At 40.4% G+C, this 16,692-nt stretch overlaps 1 protein-coding gene across 3 annotated transcripts in view; it reads left to right on the top strand.

Annotated features, from left to right (window-relative positions):
- The first annotated feature begins 231 nt into the window (after nucleotides 1-231).
- The window catches only part of HERC3 (HECT and RLD domain containing E3 ubiquitin protein ligase 3), an 82,984-nt gene continuing 66,523 nt past the window's right edge, over nucleotides 232-16,692 (top strand). For 2 of the 3 annotated variants that reach the window (XM_014536855.1, XM_014536856.1), the window contains exons 1-2: nucleotides 232-293; nucleotides 5,452-5,706. In XM_014536855.1, coding sequence (XP_014392341.1) covers nucleotides 5,481-5,706 — 226 coding nt within the window. In that variant the 5' untranslated portion in view covers nucleotides 232-293; nucleotides 5,452-5,480. Of the gene's footprint in view, nucleotides 294-5,451; nucleotides 5,707-13,144; nucleotides 13,264-16,692 lie in introns of those variants that run through there. The other variant, XM_014536857.1, reaches the window with a different exon arrangement.

The following is a 16,692-nucleotide window of genomic DNA, read 5'->3' on the forward strand; positions in this document are numbered from 1 at the left end:
AAAGATAATTTCATTTTTATTTTAGTATCTGCTATAAATGTTAGGAATTTTTAAAGGTGCTACCTATGTCTCTAGTTCACTTTTAGAGATGATAGCTTCATAAGTTGGTTAGAGGTTCTTGTTCGTATTTAACAGTCTTGAGATACCGTGTTTGGGGAATATTTGTTTTCAATAACATGAAGGTATTTTGTAGAGTTCCATACTAATGCTTTTTATTTCTTTAACTTGCAGATCTGCAGGGTGAGGGGTAACCATTCTGGCTCCTTGTCCAAATGCCAAGTGTGTGACCTGTGGTGAGTTACTTTGATTTCACTGACCCTCAGTTTCCTCATCTTGTACATTGAGATAATATCTACTTTACAGAATTAATAAGAGGATTCAACAAGATAATCTATATAAAGAACTCAAGTTACTACAGTTGCCTAGAGAGGGACCTTAACAAATCCTTAATGACTTTCCTTTGCTGTGATGTAGTGAAGAGAACTGGGTGAGCCCAGGAGGTAGGAGACCTAGTTTCCAGTCTCTTCTTCATCTACTTATTTCTCAGAGGACCAAGGTTACTTGGCCATGGAAGGCCTCAGCTGCCATTAAAATGAAGTTAGGAATGTAAGTCTCTTGCCTAAAGGTTAGATTAAGTGGACATTTAAGGTATCCTTAATAAGGTGATCTCTTTTATGCTATACCTCTGCCCCTTTTAGACATGTTCTACATTTAGAAATAGAACTTGCTGATGTCAGCGACATGTATTTTTGTGTGTGAACCAGTAAGTGAACTAGTTTTTTGTTTAAAATATATTTTTATTGATTTCAGAGAGTAAGGGAGAGGTAGAGAGAATCAACGATGAGAGAGAATCATTGATTGGCTTCCTCCTGCATGCCCCACACTGGGGATCGAGCCCACAACCCAGGCATGTGCCCTAACTGGGAATTGAACTGTGACCTCCTGGTTCATAGGTCGATGCTCAATCACTGAGCCACACTGGCTGGGCGTGAACTAGTTTTATAAGTCAGGGTAGACATGGAAAAAAGTCTGGCTAACTCTGTTGAGATTGCTTCACTTACCCTTCCCATCTCTGGCTAGCTTAGGTCTGGTTACCTATAAGTTGGAATCCTACTGTCGTCACTTAACTGCTTATTTACATGTTCTTGGGCAAGTGACCTAACCTTGCTAAGCATTGATGTTATTGTACAGGGCAAATTAAATAATCTGTGTAAAGTTTTTAGCACTGACTCAGATGCACAGTAGGCTTGCAGTAATAGTAGGTATTACTTTTTCTTTATTCAGCAACTATTTATTGAGCTCTTACTATGTGCCAGGCACTATTCTAGTCTTTAGGGATAGAGAAATGAACAAAAGTGAATGAGAAAAAAATGGGTGGGAGTACCCAGGATAGCAAATGCCAGGTGAAGAACAGTGCTAAGACTGGATCTTTAAATTCATGGACACCATTAGCTACTAGATATGGGGGTTCTACCAGAGTGTACTTTTAGGTGAAAGCTGCATTAATGGCTGGTTTCTCTTCAGTGCACTGAACTTTTCTCCTGAAAGATGATTTTCTTGCCTCCTGCTACAGTTTTGGCAAAGTGTCTTGATGACCTAGACCAGATTTTCTATTAGGGTTAATAATCCATACATAGGAATACAGCTTATTTGTGGTTGTCATTTAGCTACTTCTCTTAGTAATTTTTATTTGAAGATTCCATTACTGTAACTCAGGTGGGAAGGATTTTGAACAATAGTCCTATTTGTCGTTTTTCATAAATGATTTCTATTAGTCAGTTAAAGATGAGGCCATACTTCAGGCTTGCAATTGTCCAAAGCTCTCAGAGTATAGCTGATCCTCAAGGACTGATTCATGCTAAACAAATTTATAAGAAGCTGACAGATCCAGGATGTTGAATTTATAATAAGAAGTAGAAATGCTAAGAAGCCTGAGATGCTTTGGTCAGCTGGTCATGGTGTTCTTTCTACATAGTAGGATCTGCCTTGGAAAACAAGTTACTTAAGGTTGCTTAATTACTCGTGGAATCTAAGCAAGGCAAGTGGCTAGGTGAATTTAAAAGACTAATTATAGTACTTCAGTTCTATGCTTGGGGGACATTTTAAACAGCAAAGTTACCAGCAAAAAATATAAAAATGTGAAAAATGTGGCACTAAATAGACTGCAAAAAGACCACTTTTGATAGTCAAAACAAGAAGGCAGAGCATCATCTTATTTGACTTCAACTGGGAACATGTGCATAGGATGATTGAAATTTTTCATCTCTTTGCACATGTCTGGGGATGATTTCAAAAATGTTCTGAGCACTGATTTTGGGGTTACAAACAAATTTTAGTGAGTAGGCAAATTCGCAAGCATAGAATTGCAAATAATGAAGAACAACTGTACTTAGGGATGGTGAAGGTGGTGGTGCTGGACATTTTTGTTTAGTATGAATAAAGCTGCTGTGAGCATTGTTTATAGATTTTTAGATTATTGATTTTTAGAGAGGGAGGGAGAGAGGCAGACAGACATTGATATGAGAGAGAAACATGATTGGTTGCCTCCTGCATGTTTCCCAACTAATCGACCAAAACCTGGGAATCGAACCCAAGACCTTTTGGTGTATGGGACAACACTCCAATCAACTGAGTCACTCCTGGCCAGGGCTGTTTATAGATTTTTGTGTAGACAAACAATCATAGCTTCTTAATACCATATATTTAGACACATTGTACTTGGCTGGTTAAGGGGATGGCTTAATGGTACAGCTGCCTAATCTTATTCATTATCTCCTAATTCTGGCTACTTTCCTTCTAGAGGGCAACTTTATTTTCAGGTTTCCAGGACATCCTGTATTGTATACTGACTATAATTTAGTCATTCTGCAAGTATTTTTGTGGTTTTGCTCCTGTAGGTGACATATAAATCTACTTGGGTGGCATTGTAGTCCACTGGGTAAGACTGTGGACATTGGCTTAAGATTCATAGCCTGGTTCTGGCTCTTTTCGGCTGTGTGACCTTAGGCATGCTTGTTAATCTCTCTGAGCCTTGCTTTCTCTAAAAATGAGGCTAAAAATAGTACTTATGGCACAGGGTTGGTGTGAAGATGAAATTAGATAATGAAATAAAATGCTTATTAGCACAGTGAATGATGTATAATAAGTACTGTGAGTTACTTATGTAACTCTTAGTAAGAGAAGACATGCTCATGAAACATTGAAAATTAAGGAAGACATTAGTATGTATACAGCAATTTAGCAAATTGGGAAAATAAAATTATGAAAAGATTATGTGATCTTGCTGGTCTTTTAAAATGTATGTATTTTCCCCCTCAATCCTCCGCTGCCTCATTTTATCATTTTATCTTGTCTCCCTTTGTAGTTAACTCAAAGAATAACATTGAAGCTTTTTTTTTTTTTTTTTTTTTTTTTTTTTGGAATGATAGCCTTGAGTGACTCTAGACAAATAAAAATCTTAAGAAGAAGCAGAACTTTCTGGTTAAGATAGCAAATTGAGATTCAGTTTTATATTTTTTCCATGGCTTTTTTGAAAGAGTTCAAAGAGTAAATCAGATAGCATTGCCATAGGTAACTAAATAAATGTTCCATTGTATAGAAAGACTACATTTTGCTTATTCATTTTTCAGTTGATGGATGTCGGAGTTATTTCTACCTTTTCGTAACATGAGTGAATAATGCTGTTAGGAACATTTGTGTACATGTTTTTGTGTGGATGTATTTATGCTTTTAGTTCTTTTTTCCTATTTAAATTTTAAAAATTTATTTTTTGATTACAGTTGACATACAATATTATATTAGTTTCAGGGGTACAACATAGTGATTAGACATTTATATAGCTTACGAAGTGATCATCTCATTAAGTCTAGTATCTACCTAGTATCATACATAGTTATTAAAATATTATTGACTAGATTCCCTATGCTGTACTTTATATCTCTGTGACTATTTTTAGATCTCGAAATTTGTACATTTTAATCCCTTTCACCTTTTTTGCCCATCCCCCCCCAACAACCCTCCCATCTGGAGACCGTCAATTTATTTTCTGTATCTATGAGTTTGTTTCTGTTTTGTTTTTTCATTTTTTATTTTAGATTCCACATATAAATGAAATCATATGGTATTTGTCTTTCTCTGTCAATTTGCAGTTCTCTTGGATATATAGCTAGCAGTAAAATTGCTGGATAATATGGTAACTCTATGTTTAGCCTTTTTAGGAACTGCCAGACTGTTTTCCAAAGCACCTGTGCTATATTACATTCCCAGTAGCAGTGTAAGAGAGCTCCACTTACTCCACATCCTCACTCACACTTGTTATTATCTGTCCTTTTTTTATTATAGCCATCCTAGAGGGTGTGAACTGATAGAGATGAAATTTGTTTTCGTTTGTATGAAAGGAAAGCATGAATTTTTAATAATTATTTTTTGGGGGGGGAGGAGCATAAATTTTTAAAAGTAGTGAGACTTTGGGCTAGAGTCAGCAGTAATCAATCAACTAAAAGTGATTTAATACCTGCTAGATTGAAGAGGTATATGTTATACTGTGGTCTCTGATTAAGGCAATTAAAATCTGGCTGAGGAGTTAAGTTATGATACAGAGAAAGTTTTTCCTGTTTTTTTTTTTTGTAAAAAATATATTTTGTTGATTTCAGAGAGGAAGGGAAAGAGAGAGAGAAACATCAATGATGAGAGCAAGTTATTGATTGGCTGCCTCCTGCACGGGTTCGAATCTGCAACCCAGGCATGTGCCCTGACAGGGAATCGAACCGTGACCTCCTGGTTCATAGGTCGATGCTCAACCACTGAGCCACACGACAGGCCAGAGAAAGTTTTTAATCAGGGTCGGAGGGATGCAGATTGATGGTGGCTGGAATGGTCTCCAGAGGCCCTTGAGTAGGATATGAAGCTTGACTCAGATCCAGAAGGATGTGTAAGAGGAAAGAGAAGTAACATTTTTTACCCATTTCTCATTTTTGTTGCAAGTGGTGAATTACTGTCCAAGCTAAAAATAGGCTATTTAAAGGAGCTCACAAATTTTTAAAATTTAAATAAGTAGAAAACTCAAAGGAAAAGTGCAGTGAGAAAGAACAAGGTGAAGTCATGAGGGTAATTTCAAAGCTGTTGTACCATATGATTTGCAGAGATTGTTTTAGCAGTGCTCCTGTACTCAAGTGTTCCTCATCAGTGACCTGAAAACTATATTCTGTATTCACAATTCATTTACACAAATTTTGTTTAGAAATGTTCTTTAAAATCTTACTAAAACACAAAAGTGGCATTATTATTATTATAACATGACTGCTTTCAACACTACTAGTAAGTATTCTTCTGAGATGCAAAGTATTGAAGAATATTAGAGGTTATTTTTAAAAATTGATTACATTTATTATTACTCAATGGGATTTCCTCTGACCTATTTTTTAAAACCTTTTTTACAAAATGTTTTTCTAGGCTACATGATCCCCTGAAGGATAAGAACAATGTTATGTTGGGGATATTGGTCTCTGGGCCAACCTGGAATCAGCACTAACCTACAAGGAATTGTGGCCGAGCCACAAGTGTGTGGATTTATATCAGACAGAAGTGTCAAGGAAGTAGCCTGTGGAGGAAACCACTCCGTGTTCCTGCTGGAGGATGGAGAGGTTTACACCTGCGGCTTGAACACCAAGGGGCAGCTGGGCCATGAGAGGGAAGGAAACAAGCCAGGTGAGTGCACCTTGTCTGCCTTGATGACAGGCGAGAAAGGCTGGGGAATGGGAGGGTGCTGGTGGAAGATCTTCTCAGCAAGTGTTGATCTTTCAGGGAGGCTCTTTGAATGGTGTAGGATCCCCTTCTGTGTGGAACTTTTGTGTCTAATTCAAGCCTTTTGATGGAAAAGCAGACATTTCCTTTCCGTCTTTTTTTGTTGTTGATGTTAATCCTCACCTGAGGATATTTTTCCATTGATTTTTATAGAGAGTGGAAGGGAGAGGGAGAGACAGAGAGAGAAACATCAATGTGAGAGAGACACATTGATTGGTTGCCTCCCGCATGTGCCCTGACCAGGGCCGGGCATCAAGCTGCAACTGGTATGTGCCCTTGACTGGAATCAAACCCAGGACCCTTCAGTCTGTAGGCTGACACTCTATCCCAGTGTTGGCGAACCTGTGACACGCTTGTCAGAGGTGACACATGAACTCATTTTTTTTGGTTGATTTTTTCTTTGTTAAATGGCATTTAAATATATAAAATAAATATCAAAAATATAAGTCTTTGTTTTACTATGGTTGCAAATATCAAAAGATTTCTATATGTGACACGGCACCAGAGTTAAGTTAGGGTTTTTCAAAATGCTGACACGCCGAGCTCAAAAGGTTTGCCATCACTGCTCTATCCACTGAACCAAACCAGCTAGGGCTCCTTTTCATCTTATTAGACAACATATGTTGTATCAGTTACCAGGGGAGGGAAGTTGACTAGTTGGTTTAGAGTTAGAGAAATAGATTTTTCTCCCATAATTGAATGCTAACACATTGTGATTATTTTATGAATAGGTAATCCTCATACAATCTATATCAGAAGCATTTCCCTCTAATTTTTCCTCCAAAGTGCCTATTCATTTATTTCTGCAACATGCTTTTGTTAAGCAATTTGGGCTAAGTACTATGCTTGGTGTTGTGATCAGAAAGTGAATGAGTTAGTAATGATTTGGTTCCAGGGAACCCGTGTGCAGGAATGTGTGAGGTAAGTTGGAAAACATGCTGGGGGATTAAAGGAGAGGGATTCATTTCTCCTTTGGAGGTCAATCAAGTAGGAAGCAGGAGTAGGACTTCAGCAAGTGTGTGTGTATGTTTATTGCACACACCTGGGTGTACCTAGTGATTAAAGGCATGGGTATGATGGTGCAATCTTGTTCAGGGAATGTTGAATAGTTTGGTGAGACTGTTGATCGAGGGTGAGAGAGGAGAAGTTGGAAAGGTAGAGGGCTGATTAGATTCCTTAAGTTTTAGGGCCTTTCATTTATTGATAACAGGTGCTGTGTGTATTTAAAGTCCATTGGTTTAAGTTCTTTTTCCTTCCATTTTTTTTTTTTTGTCTAAAGGATCTAAGTTTGACCTTCAGTATGTGTTTATATAGCATAGATCTATCTATAAGGTACTTTCTTAGTCTTGGATTTCAGCTACATTTAGAGGAGTGGCGATACTTGAATGAGTCTCCTTTTGGTGAGAAATGATAAGATAGGGTCTTAAATTATGACCATGCTGTATTTTTCATATTAGCATGGCATGTGTCATTTTCTTTGTTATTTGCTGACTTTTTTATTTAATCCAAATCAAATGAAGATACTGAAGCTTCATTAAATGACAGTCTTGTTTTTTTTTTTCTAGATGATTTTACTTTTTTGTGTTTATTTAGGCAAATCATTTTGGTGTCAGGATGAGCTAATTTTTTCTGTGACACTGGCTCCCTCTTTTCTCATATTTATTTCCTCCCATAACAAGTGGCTACATTCTGTAGTTGCCCTGCCCAAATATCAGTGTTAACATTTCATCAATTTTATGTTGCCCACTGGATAAAGGGCTGCAGGGCTGCTCTTATGTAGAATTATTAAGTATGTGAACTGTGATTTATGGGCTTTTTCCCCATTCTTTGCCTCTAGGTTCCCTCTTGGGAACCCTCCCTGCCATATCCTACCAGGCCTGCTCACCCAATGTCCTAAACAGTTGTTTCTGGACTTGTGGCCCTTGGACTCTTGGGATTTCAAGGAAGTGTTTTGTAGCATGGTCCATATGTGCACCTTTGTATATACAATGCACCTGATACTACAGTTTTTCAAATGTGAGTAGATCATGTTTTTAACTAAAATAAAAATTCAGTTAACAATGTCACCAATTCATAAATTGAGTTAGTAATTCCTATTCATTATGTTTTACCAATTAATATAATACAGAAGTATAATATAGAATTATTATGGAGGCGGCAGGAAGGTTTTATACTTTTAAAAATGTTTTTCATATTAGAAGAGAGTAAAAGCCACGGTCATCTTTTCTCTCCTCCTGTTAAAACTCACCCGTGTCTTACATTAATCTCCTGCTCTTGCTCTGTTTCCCCAGGTGAGAGTCAGTGTCTAACAACTCAGACTTACAGAGGGGTCAGTGGCAGGTCACAGCCCAACATCATGCTCCTCCTTTTGGGAATATCTACATTCCATCAGGGCTTAGAGATCCTTTAGGCCCATTTCACATCAGTGACCCCTGAAGGACTTGTATTCACCCTGACCAGCCTTTGAAGGGAGTATTTTGGGGACCAGGAGGAGATCTTTCCATTACTCCTATAGAGACAACATGGTTAGGGTGAATTCTGGAGTCAGACAAACCTAGTGGAGGCATTACCGTGCTCTGATTCTGTATTTTAGAGCCTCAATTCCCTTTCCTATAAAAAGAGGAGACTTCGGTTCTAGTGTAGCTCTTGAAGTAGTTTCAAATGATAAAGAAGACTCCACAAAGCTAACTGTAGCCTGGGAAGTCTGTTTTCTCTGTGACTGTGCCTTCTGTCAGGCAGTGTCCCAGCGGAGCTGGTCGCTCAGGATGACTCAGGGCACACCTTTGCCTTAGAACCTGGGGTGAGAAGATTGAACTTGGGGTGGCAGGTGAGAAAGGAAACAAAATCCTGTAATCCCACAATGCCAAAGATCTGTGGAAGGCACTGTGGTGAATACATCTGAGTGCAATGTGACATTCTACCAGTGGAGCCTCCTGCCACCAGCTTCATGGAGCTAGTGGTGGGTGGTGGTTAGTGGGCCTCTAGCAGTGAGGAGCAGCTACTCTGCTTCTGCCTGTACGTTGGGTCAGGCCAGTTCTCTCTGTAGTAAAGCCTGAGTGATTGCAATAGACTTGAGCTAGAGGTATGCCAAGAAGGCCTTTGGATTCGACCACAGAATCCAGCTGATGTTTATAATAAAAATTTCAAATAAACAAGGTTCTAGTGTAAATTACAATAGATTCTAGAAATTTCTGTCGTTGGCGAAGCTTGCCTGTTAATTATAAACTCCATAGCAGCTTTGGAATAGTTCCTCTTTGAATGGAAAGATTATGTGGGTGAGCACTTCCCTCTCTCTCTTTTTTAAAATAAATTTTTACTGATTTCAGAGGGAAAGGGAGAGGGAGAGAGATAGAAACGTCAGTGATGAGAGAGAAACATTGATTGGCTGCCTCCTGCACGTCCCCCACTGGGGATCGAGCCCACAACCCGGCCATGTGCCCTTGACTGAAATTGAACCCAGGACCCTTCAGTCCACAGACCGACGCTCTATCCTCTGAGCCAAACTGGTTAGGGCCTTCTCTTCTAACTTTTTCATTGGTAGGTATGTTCTAAATCTGTGTACCATTTGGGTTTATTTTTAATGAGTGGGAAAAGAGAAAGAGCTTGTTTTCTGTATGTGCTTATTGAGAACTGTGACCTGGAGAGCTGCTAGGCGTGGAGGTGGTGACAGACAGACCCTGTTTCAGGTAGCCCTTGCTGGCCCTGGCCCACAGAAATGCTGTCCCCAGGTAACCACTGTGGTATTTGGGGAGGGATCTTGGTAGAAGGCCACCTCCCCAGAGGACATGTTTGTGGGGATAGTGGGCAAGTCTGAGATTTCAAGTTGACGACATTGCCCAGACCAAAGGACTCTGCAGTATGAAGGATTAAAAAAAGTGAGTGGAAGGAAAGGTGGAAGGTGATGGTACAGGCAATGTACCAGGAGGAAATTCTTCTATTTGAACATGTGTCTTGAGTCAGTCCTGCCAACTGTCACATATCAATTTATACTGATATTTTTATTTTTTAATATATTTTTATTGATTTCAGAGAGGAAGGGAGAGGGAGAGAGAAACATCAATGATGAGAGAGAATCATTGATCAGCTGCCTCCTTTATGCCCCCTCGTGGGGATTGAGCCGGCAACCTGGGCTTGTGCCCTTGACCGGAATTGAACGTGGACCTTTCAGTCTGCAGGCCAGTAGACTAACATTTTTGTGTCAACCCTTTTGGATTCATATCTGAGCAAAACCAGCTAGGGCTATACTGATATTTTATACGTTGTGTCCAACTGGCACAGTTGCAAGGTACACAAATTCATTTTTTGGAAGCATCCTGTACCTGTGACAGAGCAGTGATACAAAGCACTCATAGTGCTTGTATGGTTGTCTTTTTTTTTTCTCCTTGAAAACATGTAATAGTTTCCAATTGCTTTTATTGCTCCTAAGGCTACTGTGCTTTCCTTGTACTCTCATTTCTCTCCTCAGTACTGCCCCTATGTGACCAACTTCCCTGTGTGGAGGAGAGAAGGCATTTTAAGGGCACGTCCAATACTAAAACTCCTGATTATGCAGGCACATATATTTTTCCATTGTGTCAGGCAACTTCGGGTTCTAGCTTAGGTGTCTCCGTGACTCATTCATTTGTGCTTTGGCCAAGGGCAAAGACGCCTGTGATTCCCAGAAACATTTTTCGTGGGCAGAATGCCAAACCCCGTCTAAACTCAATGTCCAACTTTTAAAAAAAGTGTTGGATTATAATTGTTTTGAATATTCTTCTCTCACATGACTTTTCTCTCTTTATGCTCTCCTTTGTGTGATACATTCTTAACTCTCCCTTCCAAAATCAGGGATGGTTTCATTGATCAGGACATTGTATAATTATTTCTAATTTCTTTATGTTTTTGCTAATGAATTCATCTGATAACTTTGTAAGACATACGCTTACAGAGTTGCATTATAGGAAGAATTATGTCCCTTCCTTTTTAAATAAAGCATGCAAACAAAAACATGACTATTTTCTAAATGATGACATTTTATAAGTGATTAATCTACCTTGGAATATTTTATTAAACTAAAATAGGAACTGGTTGCCTATAGAGAAAATTGAAAAATTTTACCTCAGTTTACTGTGCTTCTCTTATTCCCACCCAGCCACATTGTCAGCACTAGTCTTCAGCTAAATGGACAGTTTTCCTTTCCCAATATTTACTTGATTTCCCATATTGGGATTAGCATAAACTAATCCTCTGAATTATTGTAAACCTCCTAACCTTTTTTCCTATCTTGAGTAGACAAGAACTGTATTAGCTGCAATTATTTAGTTTAACCTAATTTGACTGTTAAATGTTTAAAAATTCTGCATAAACATCCCAGGAAGCCTTTTCCTAGCAAACCCCAGTTTATAGGTAGACTAACATTTTTGTGTCAACCCTTTTGGATTCTTATCTATGATTGGTTTCTTTTACTTTCTCCTGAGTTAGTTTCTCTCTTGCAGGTACTTTAATCCAATTCACATTCACATTTTGTAATCAGTCTAATCATTTCCATAATGCCCATCACCATATGTAACAGCTCTTCTGCTGTTTTTAAAAAATATATATTTTATTAATTTTTTACAGAGAGGAAGGGGGAGAGAGAGAGAGTTAGAAACATCAATGAGAGAGAAACATCGATCAGCTGCCTCCTGCACACCCCCTACTGGGAATGTGCCCGAAACCAAGGTACATGCCCTTGACCCGAATTGAACCTGGGACCCTTCAGTCCACAGGCCGACACTCTATCCACTGAGCCAGACCGGTTACGGCTCTCCCGCTGTTTTGATAAATGAGGTTTATAAAGCAGAACATCTCAAAAGCCTTAATTCCCAGAGCTGTGTTCGCTGCTAACCCTGGTAGAAGTAACACTTTGAACTAGTAGCTTATCAGCTTGCCTTCCTGTCACTAAACGACTCAATAACTTTGTTGTTAATCAGCTTTCTGCCAAAAAGCAAACTAGCTGAGCTGAAAGGAAATAGAAGAAATTTTATGACTTCCTGTTATTGAAGTGTTTGTTTCCATAACTCTGATATGAAAGGCAGAAGGTGCCATAGGAAGTGTTCAGATCTCAACACTACACTTGTTAGGGGCGCTGTCCCTTCCTCATTAGGAGTGGCAGGTGGTCTGGGAGAGTGTATACCCTTTCTGATGATGATAATAATGGTGGTAATCAAACTGGTTGACTTTTTTGATAGCTGAGTGGACAGCTTTCTGGTCCAGAGGCCTAGGGCAGTGGTCGGCAAACTGCGGCTCGCGAGTCACATGCGGCTCGTTGGCCCCTCAAGTGCGGCTCTTCCACAAAATACCGACTTCTGCGCATGGGCCACGAAGTTTCAATCGCACTGTACGTGCGCTCCCACACGTGGTATTTTGTGGAAGAGCCACACTCAAGGGGCCGAAGTTTGCCGACCACTGGCCAAGGGATCAGAAGCAAATGTCATTTAATAATTTCATTTTCTGGTGTGCTTAATCAAGAGTTATAAGGAATTCTTTATATGGTATTCAGCCTATTTCTCTAAAGATGTTAGAAAATAAATACTTATTAATGAACAACTCTAATGTGAGGTATTTGTGTATTATTTAAAAATTTTTGCAGTATTTTTAAGTAATTAACACAGTGGTTTGTGTTGTGATACATTTGTTAATTGTAAATGTGGTTAACCGCATATGCATATTATAAGTTATCTTGATGTGCTTAGCTTTTTCTTAATTGTTGACACTATTACAAATGTGCCTAGCATTTTTAAGCTGATTAATCCTTATGATAGCCCTGTAAAGTAGGTCAGTATTATTATCCTAGGTATATGTAATGAGAAAAGGAAAAGGAGTTGAGTTTGAGTCTTTCTTAGGTACTGACAGTTTGGTTTTAAAATTCTAGAATTATGTCCACAGACATATTTTTAACCTCAGGTTGACTGGCAGAATTAATAGAATTTTTTTTGTTCTTTACCTTATTGGTACCAAGAAAAGTAACTTGTATATAGTGGGCATTTTGGAAAAACTGATTATCCATGTAAGACATACATACATATATCTTATCTCTACACCATAGTTAACATTGATTCTGGACCCAAATTGCAAAGATAGGAGAAGCAAATACCATAGTATGTACACTAAAGGCTGCTTTGTGATGCTCCTGGTGGACTTGAAGTGGTTCACCAACAATTAGGTGATTTGATATTGCCATAGTTCAGAACATAGAGTGCAATCTTATCCCAGCTGAATTCTGTGAACAGTTATTGTAGGCTTCCAGTTAGCTTTGATGGGTGAATCTTTGGACAGAGATGTAAATAACCTGAAAGAAGGTTTTCCTTTTTGCATTCTGCAGTTGCTTAAGAAGAGATCACTCTGAAGTCTGAACCTATCTGATACCTGCTTTTTTGTTTTTAAGTGGGCCTGTATCAGTCAGGATGCTTTCAGCAGCAAGTAACAGAATATAGTACTAAGGTAAATATGGAATAAGTAATGAGTAAAACTTAGGATCTTATATAAGAGGTCTAGAGAGAGATATTTCTAGGATTGGTTAAATCAGGGGCACATTAAGCACCCAGGTGCTTCCTATTTTTCTGTTCTGCCATCTTCATTTCCTTGGGTTTGTCCCCTCAAAGACACCAGGTAATTGTCACAGCTTCAGTCATTGTATCCTCACACAACTGTATTCAAAGGCAGACAGAAAGGGGAGTTTCAAAATGGGGAAAGTTTTTCCCAGGAACTCCCAGCATATATCCTCTTTTGTCTCATTGGCCAGGTCTGGGTTACAGGCCACCTGAGAGCAATCATTTTCATGCATAAGTGAAATAAGAATGATCTGATTGGCACAGTCAAGGCTTGTCTGCTAGGTTTGGGGAGGGGCCCAGCATCCCTGACAGTTCTGGTGCAAGAAAGAAGTGGGCGATAGCTGATGGGTAAGCAATGCATAGTGTCTTCCACAAGACCGATTTCATAATTGTGTGCAAATTTGGGTCTTTGGCACCTTAAAGTGGAATCATGAGTCTTATTTTTGTTCCATATTATGATCTATAATTTATGAATTCAAACCTTCACATCTGCTTTTAAAACAAAACTAATGGCTGTTATCGTGAGGCAATGACTTTCTCTAGTGTTTATTATGATATGTGATGTCAAATTGTGTATTTCCTAAGAGTTAGTATATTACTCATGTTTGTGTCTTAGTATTAAGTACAATGTGGTAGGCACATAGTGTACAAAAGTGTTAAATAAGTAAAATGTCTCACAGGTTTTATTATTTTGTTACTTTGCCATGTTCTGTATGAGCTTGGTAGATGGCTTGGGTTGGGTAAACACAGATCAGAGTGATCCCATTTTTTTAAAAATTGCTGAATTTTAAGGATGGAGAATAAAAGAGTGACTTGAATGGCAAAAATTGCCATTTATCAGGCTTCACAGAACTAAGAGTGGATTTGGTGTCATGCAGCAGAGCTTCTCCAAAGAGAGCTGTAGTAGACTCGGCAGCTTCAGTTCAGTAAACTCTACCATTAGTTTTATACATTTTTAGAAAGACTGCAAAAATCATGAATTGCCTGAGAACATTTTCTTTAACAAGTGGTATCACCTGGTCCATGAGTCAGTCATTTATTATTAGTGGTCCGCCCTCCTCCCTCCCCCAGCCATTTAACTGTCAAACTTCTATATAATAAAGAGCCAGGGTCGTAACCACTGAAGGCCCACCAGACCAGAAGTTAGTGCTGGGTTGCCATGGCGACCCAGCACTGACTGGGGCAGCTGCGGGCGCCCTGCTCCAGTACTAACTGCCTAGGGCAGTGGTTGGCAAACTCATTAGTCAACAGAGCCAAATATCAACAGTACAACGATTGAAATTTCTCTTGAGAGCCAAATTTTTTAAACTTAAACTATATAGGTAGGTACATTGTTATTAACTTAATTAGGGTACTCCTAAGCTGGCCTTTGCTAAAAACGTCCTCAATCTGATTGAGGAATGTTTGCTGAGGTTGACCCCTTCCAACTCTCCCATCCACATTCGTCTTGTAGCCAGTCTCATTCAACTCGTGCATGAATCGCGCGCACCTCCCCCCCGCGCTGGGTATCCTGCGGCCCGCCTGCGCCACGTCTCCCATCGCCCGACCGACCAACACCCCCCACTTCTTCTAACGCCACTTCTTCAAAATAGACTCGCCCAGGCCGAAAACCGACTTCTGCGCATGGGCCACGAAGTTTGAATCGCACTGTGTGTGCACCCACACGTGGTATTTTGTGGAAGAGCCACACTCAAGGGGCTAAAGAGCCGCATGTGGCTCGCGAGCCACGGGTTGCCGACCACTGGTCTAGGGGGGCTGTGGATCAGGCCCAGAGAGAGGCCTGCAGAAAGAGAGAGAGGGGCAGGGTCTGATCCGTAGCCTCTGTGGCAGCCGTTGATCAGAACTTGCCTCTCTCTCCTGGCCTGGCCAACAGCCGTGCCTCTATTTCTCTCCAGGCCTCCACTGGGGCTGCTGATCAGCCCCGCCTTTCTGGTCAGGACCCGTTGATAGGCCTAGAGATGCTGACTGGCATAGAAACTGACTAATCAGAACCAACTTGGCCAGCAGAGGATGGCAGTTGGGGGCAAGATCAGGCCTGCAGGGGCGGGCAGTTAGGGGTGATCAGGCAGGCAGAGAGGTTAGGGGCGATCAGGTAGGCAGGCAGAAAGGTTAGGGTAATCAGGCAGGCAGAAGGGTTAGGGGCAGTCAGGTAGGCAGGCAGGTGAGTGGTTAGGAGCCAGGATTTCAGATTGTGAGAGGGGTGTCCAACCACCGGTCAGACATCCCCCGAGGGGTCCCCGATTGGAGTGGGTGCAGGCTGGACTGAGGGAAACCCCCCCCCTCCGTGCACAAATTTTGTGCACTGGGCCTCTAGTAAAATCATAAAATGAAGCAGACTCTAAAGTATATCCTTTACCATACCTTTCATCCCTTACTACCACACCTTTCCTCAGTACATTTCCAGGCGAATGTGAATATCTGTTTCTTAATATGATTGATACAGATAACTTCCAATTATAGGAGACTTAATTTTTTTGGAGAATGTGTGGGTATGAATTATGTGTGAGGCAGTGATGGATGGATAGGAGTGGAATTTTATAGTGATGTGGAGATTTATTCTTCCTGCCAATTCTCTAGCTCATTGATATAGTTGTAAGATTTTTCTGGGCCCCATTTAAACCCTGCTTATGTTTTCCAAATGCTTTACCAACAAGGTAAAGCCATTATACTGTGGTGTTTTTTTTTGATGCCAGAATCAGCTTGCTGTATTGAAAGTTTTAATACTGGCTGGGTAAACTCAGTTGGTTGGAGCATTATCTTCATATACACCAAGGTTGCAGATTAGATCCCTGCTTAGCCAATGAATGCTTAAACAAGTGGAACAAGGGAGAAACCAAGATGGTGGCATAGGTAAACACCGGAAATTGCTGCCTCCGACAACAACTTCAAAAATACAACTAAAAGACAGAACAGTCATCATCCAGAACCACAGGAAGGCTGGCTGAGTGGAAATTCTACAACTAGAAGGAAAGAGAAGAGCACACAGACTCAGAGGAGCTACGAAAGTAAAGTGCAGAGGTACGGAGGCTCCGGCGTGCGGGGAAAGGGGCAGGCACCTGAGGACGCGGCTGTCTTTTTGAATCGGGAGGGAGTCAAAAGCTCCCGACTGCTCTGAACTCCGATTCCGAGAAGTCTCTGGGAACCCAGGGCTCATACGGGGAGAAACTGGACGGACTGGCAGCGGGCAGAACTCGGAGACGAGGGGCTTAGGGCAGGGCTGAGAATCAGCCATAGCTGCTTGCTCCGCCCTGTTGATTCTGAGACCCCGCCCCATCCAGGCTCCTGCTGCGGCTTTTGCATATGAATGCCCGGGTCCTTT

This window comes from Myotis brandtii, unplaced genomic scaffold, assembly GCF_000412655.1.
Source record: "Myotis brandtii unplaced genomic scaffold, ASM41265v1 scaffold1675, whole genome shotgun sequence".
Classification (NCBI taxonomy): domain Eukaryota; kingdom Metazoa; phylum Chordata; class Mammalia; order Chiroptera; family Vespertilionidae; genus Myotis; species Myotis brandtii.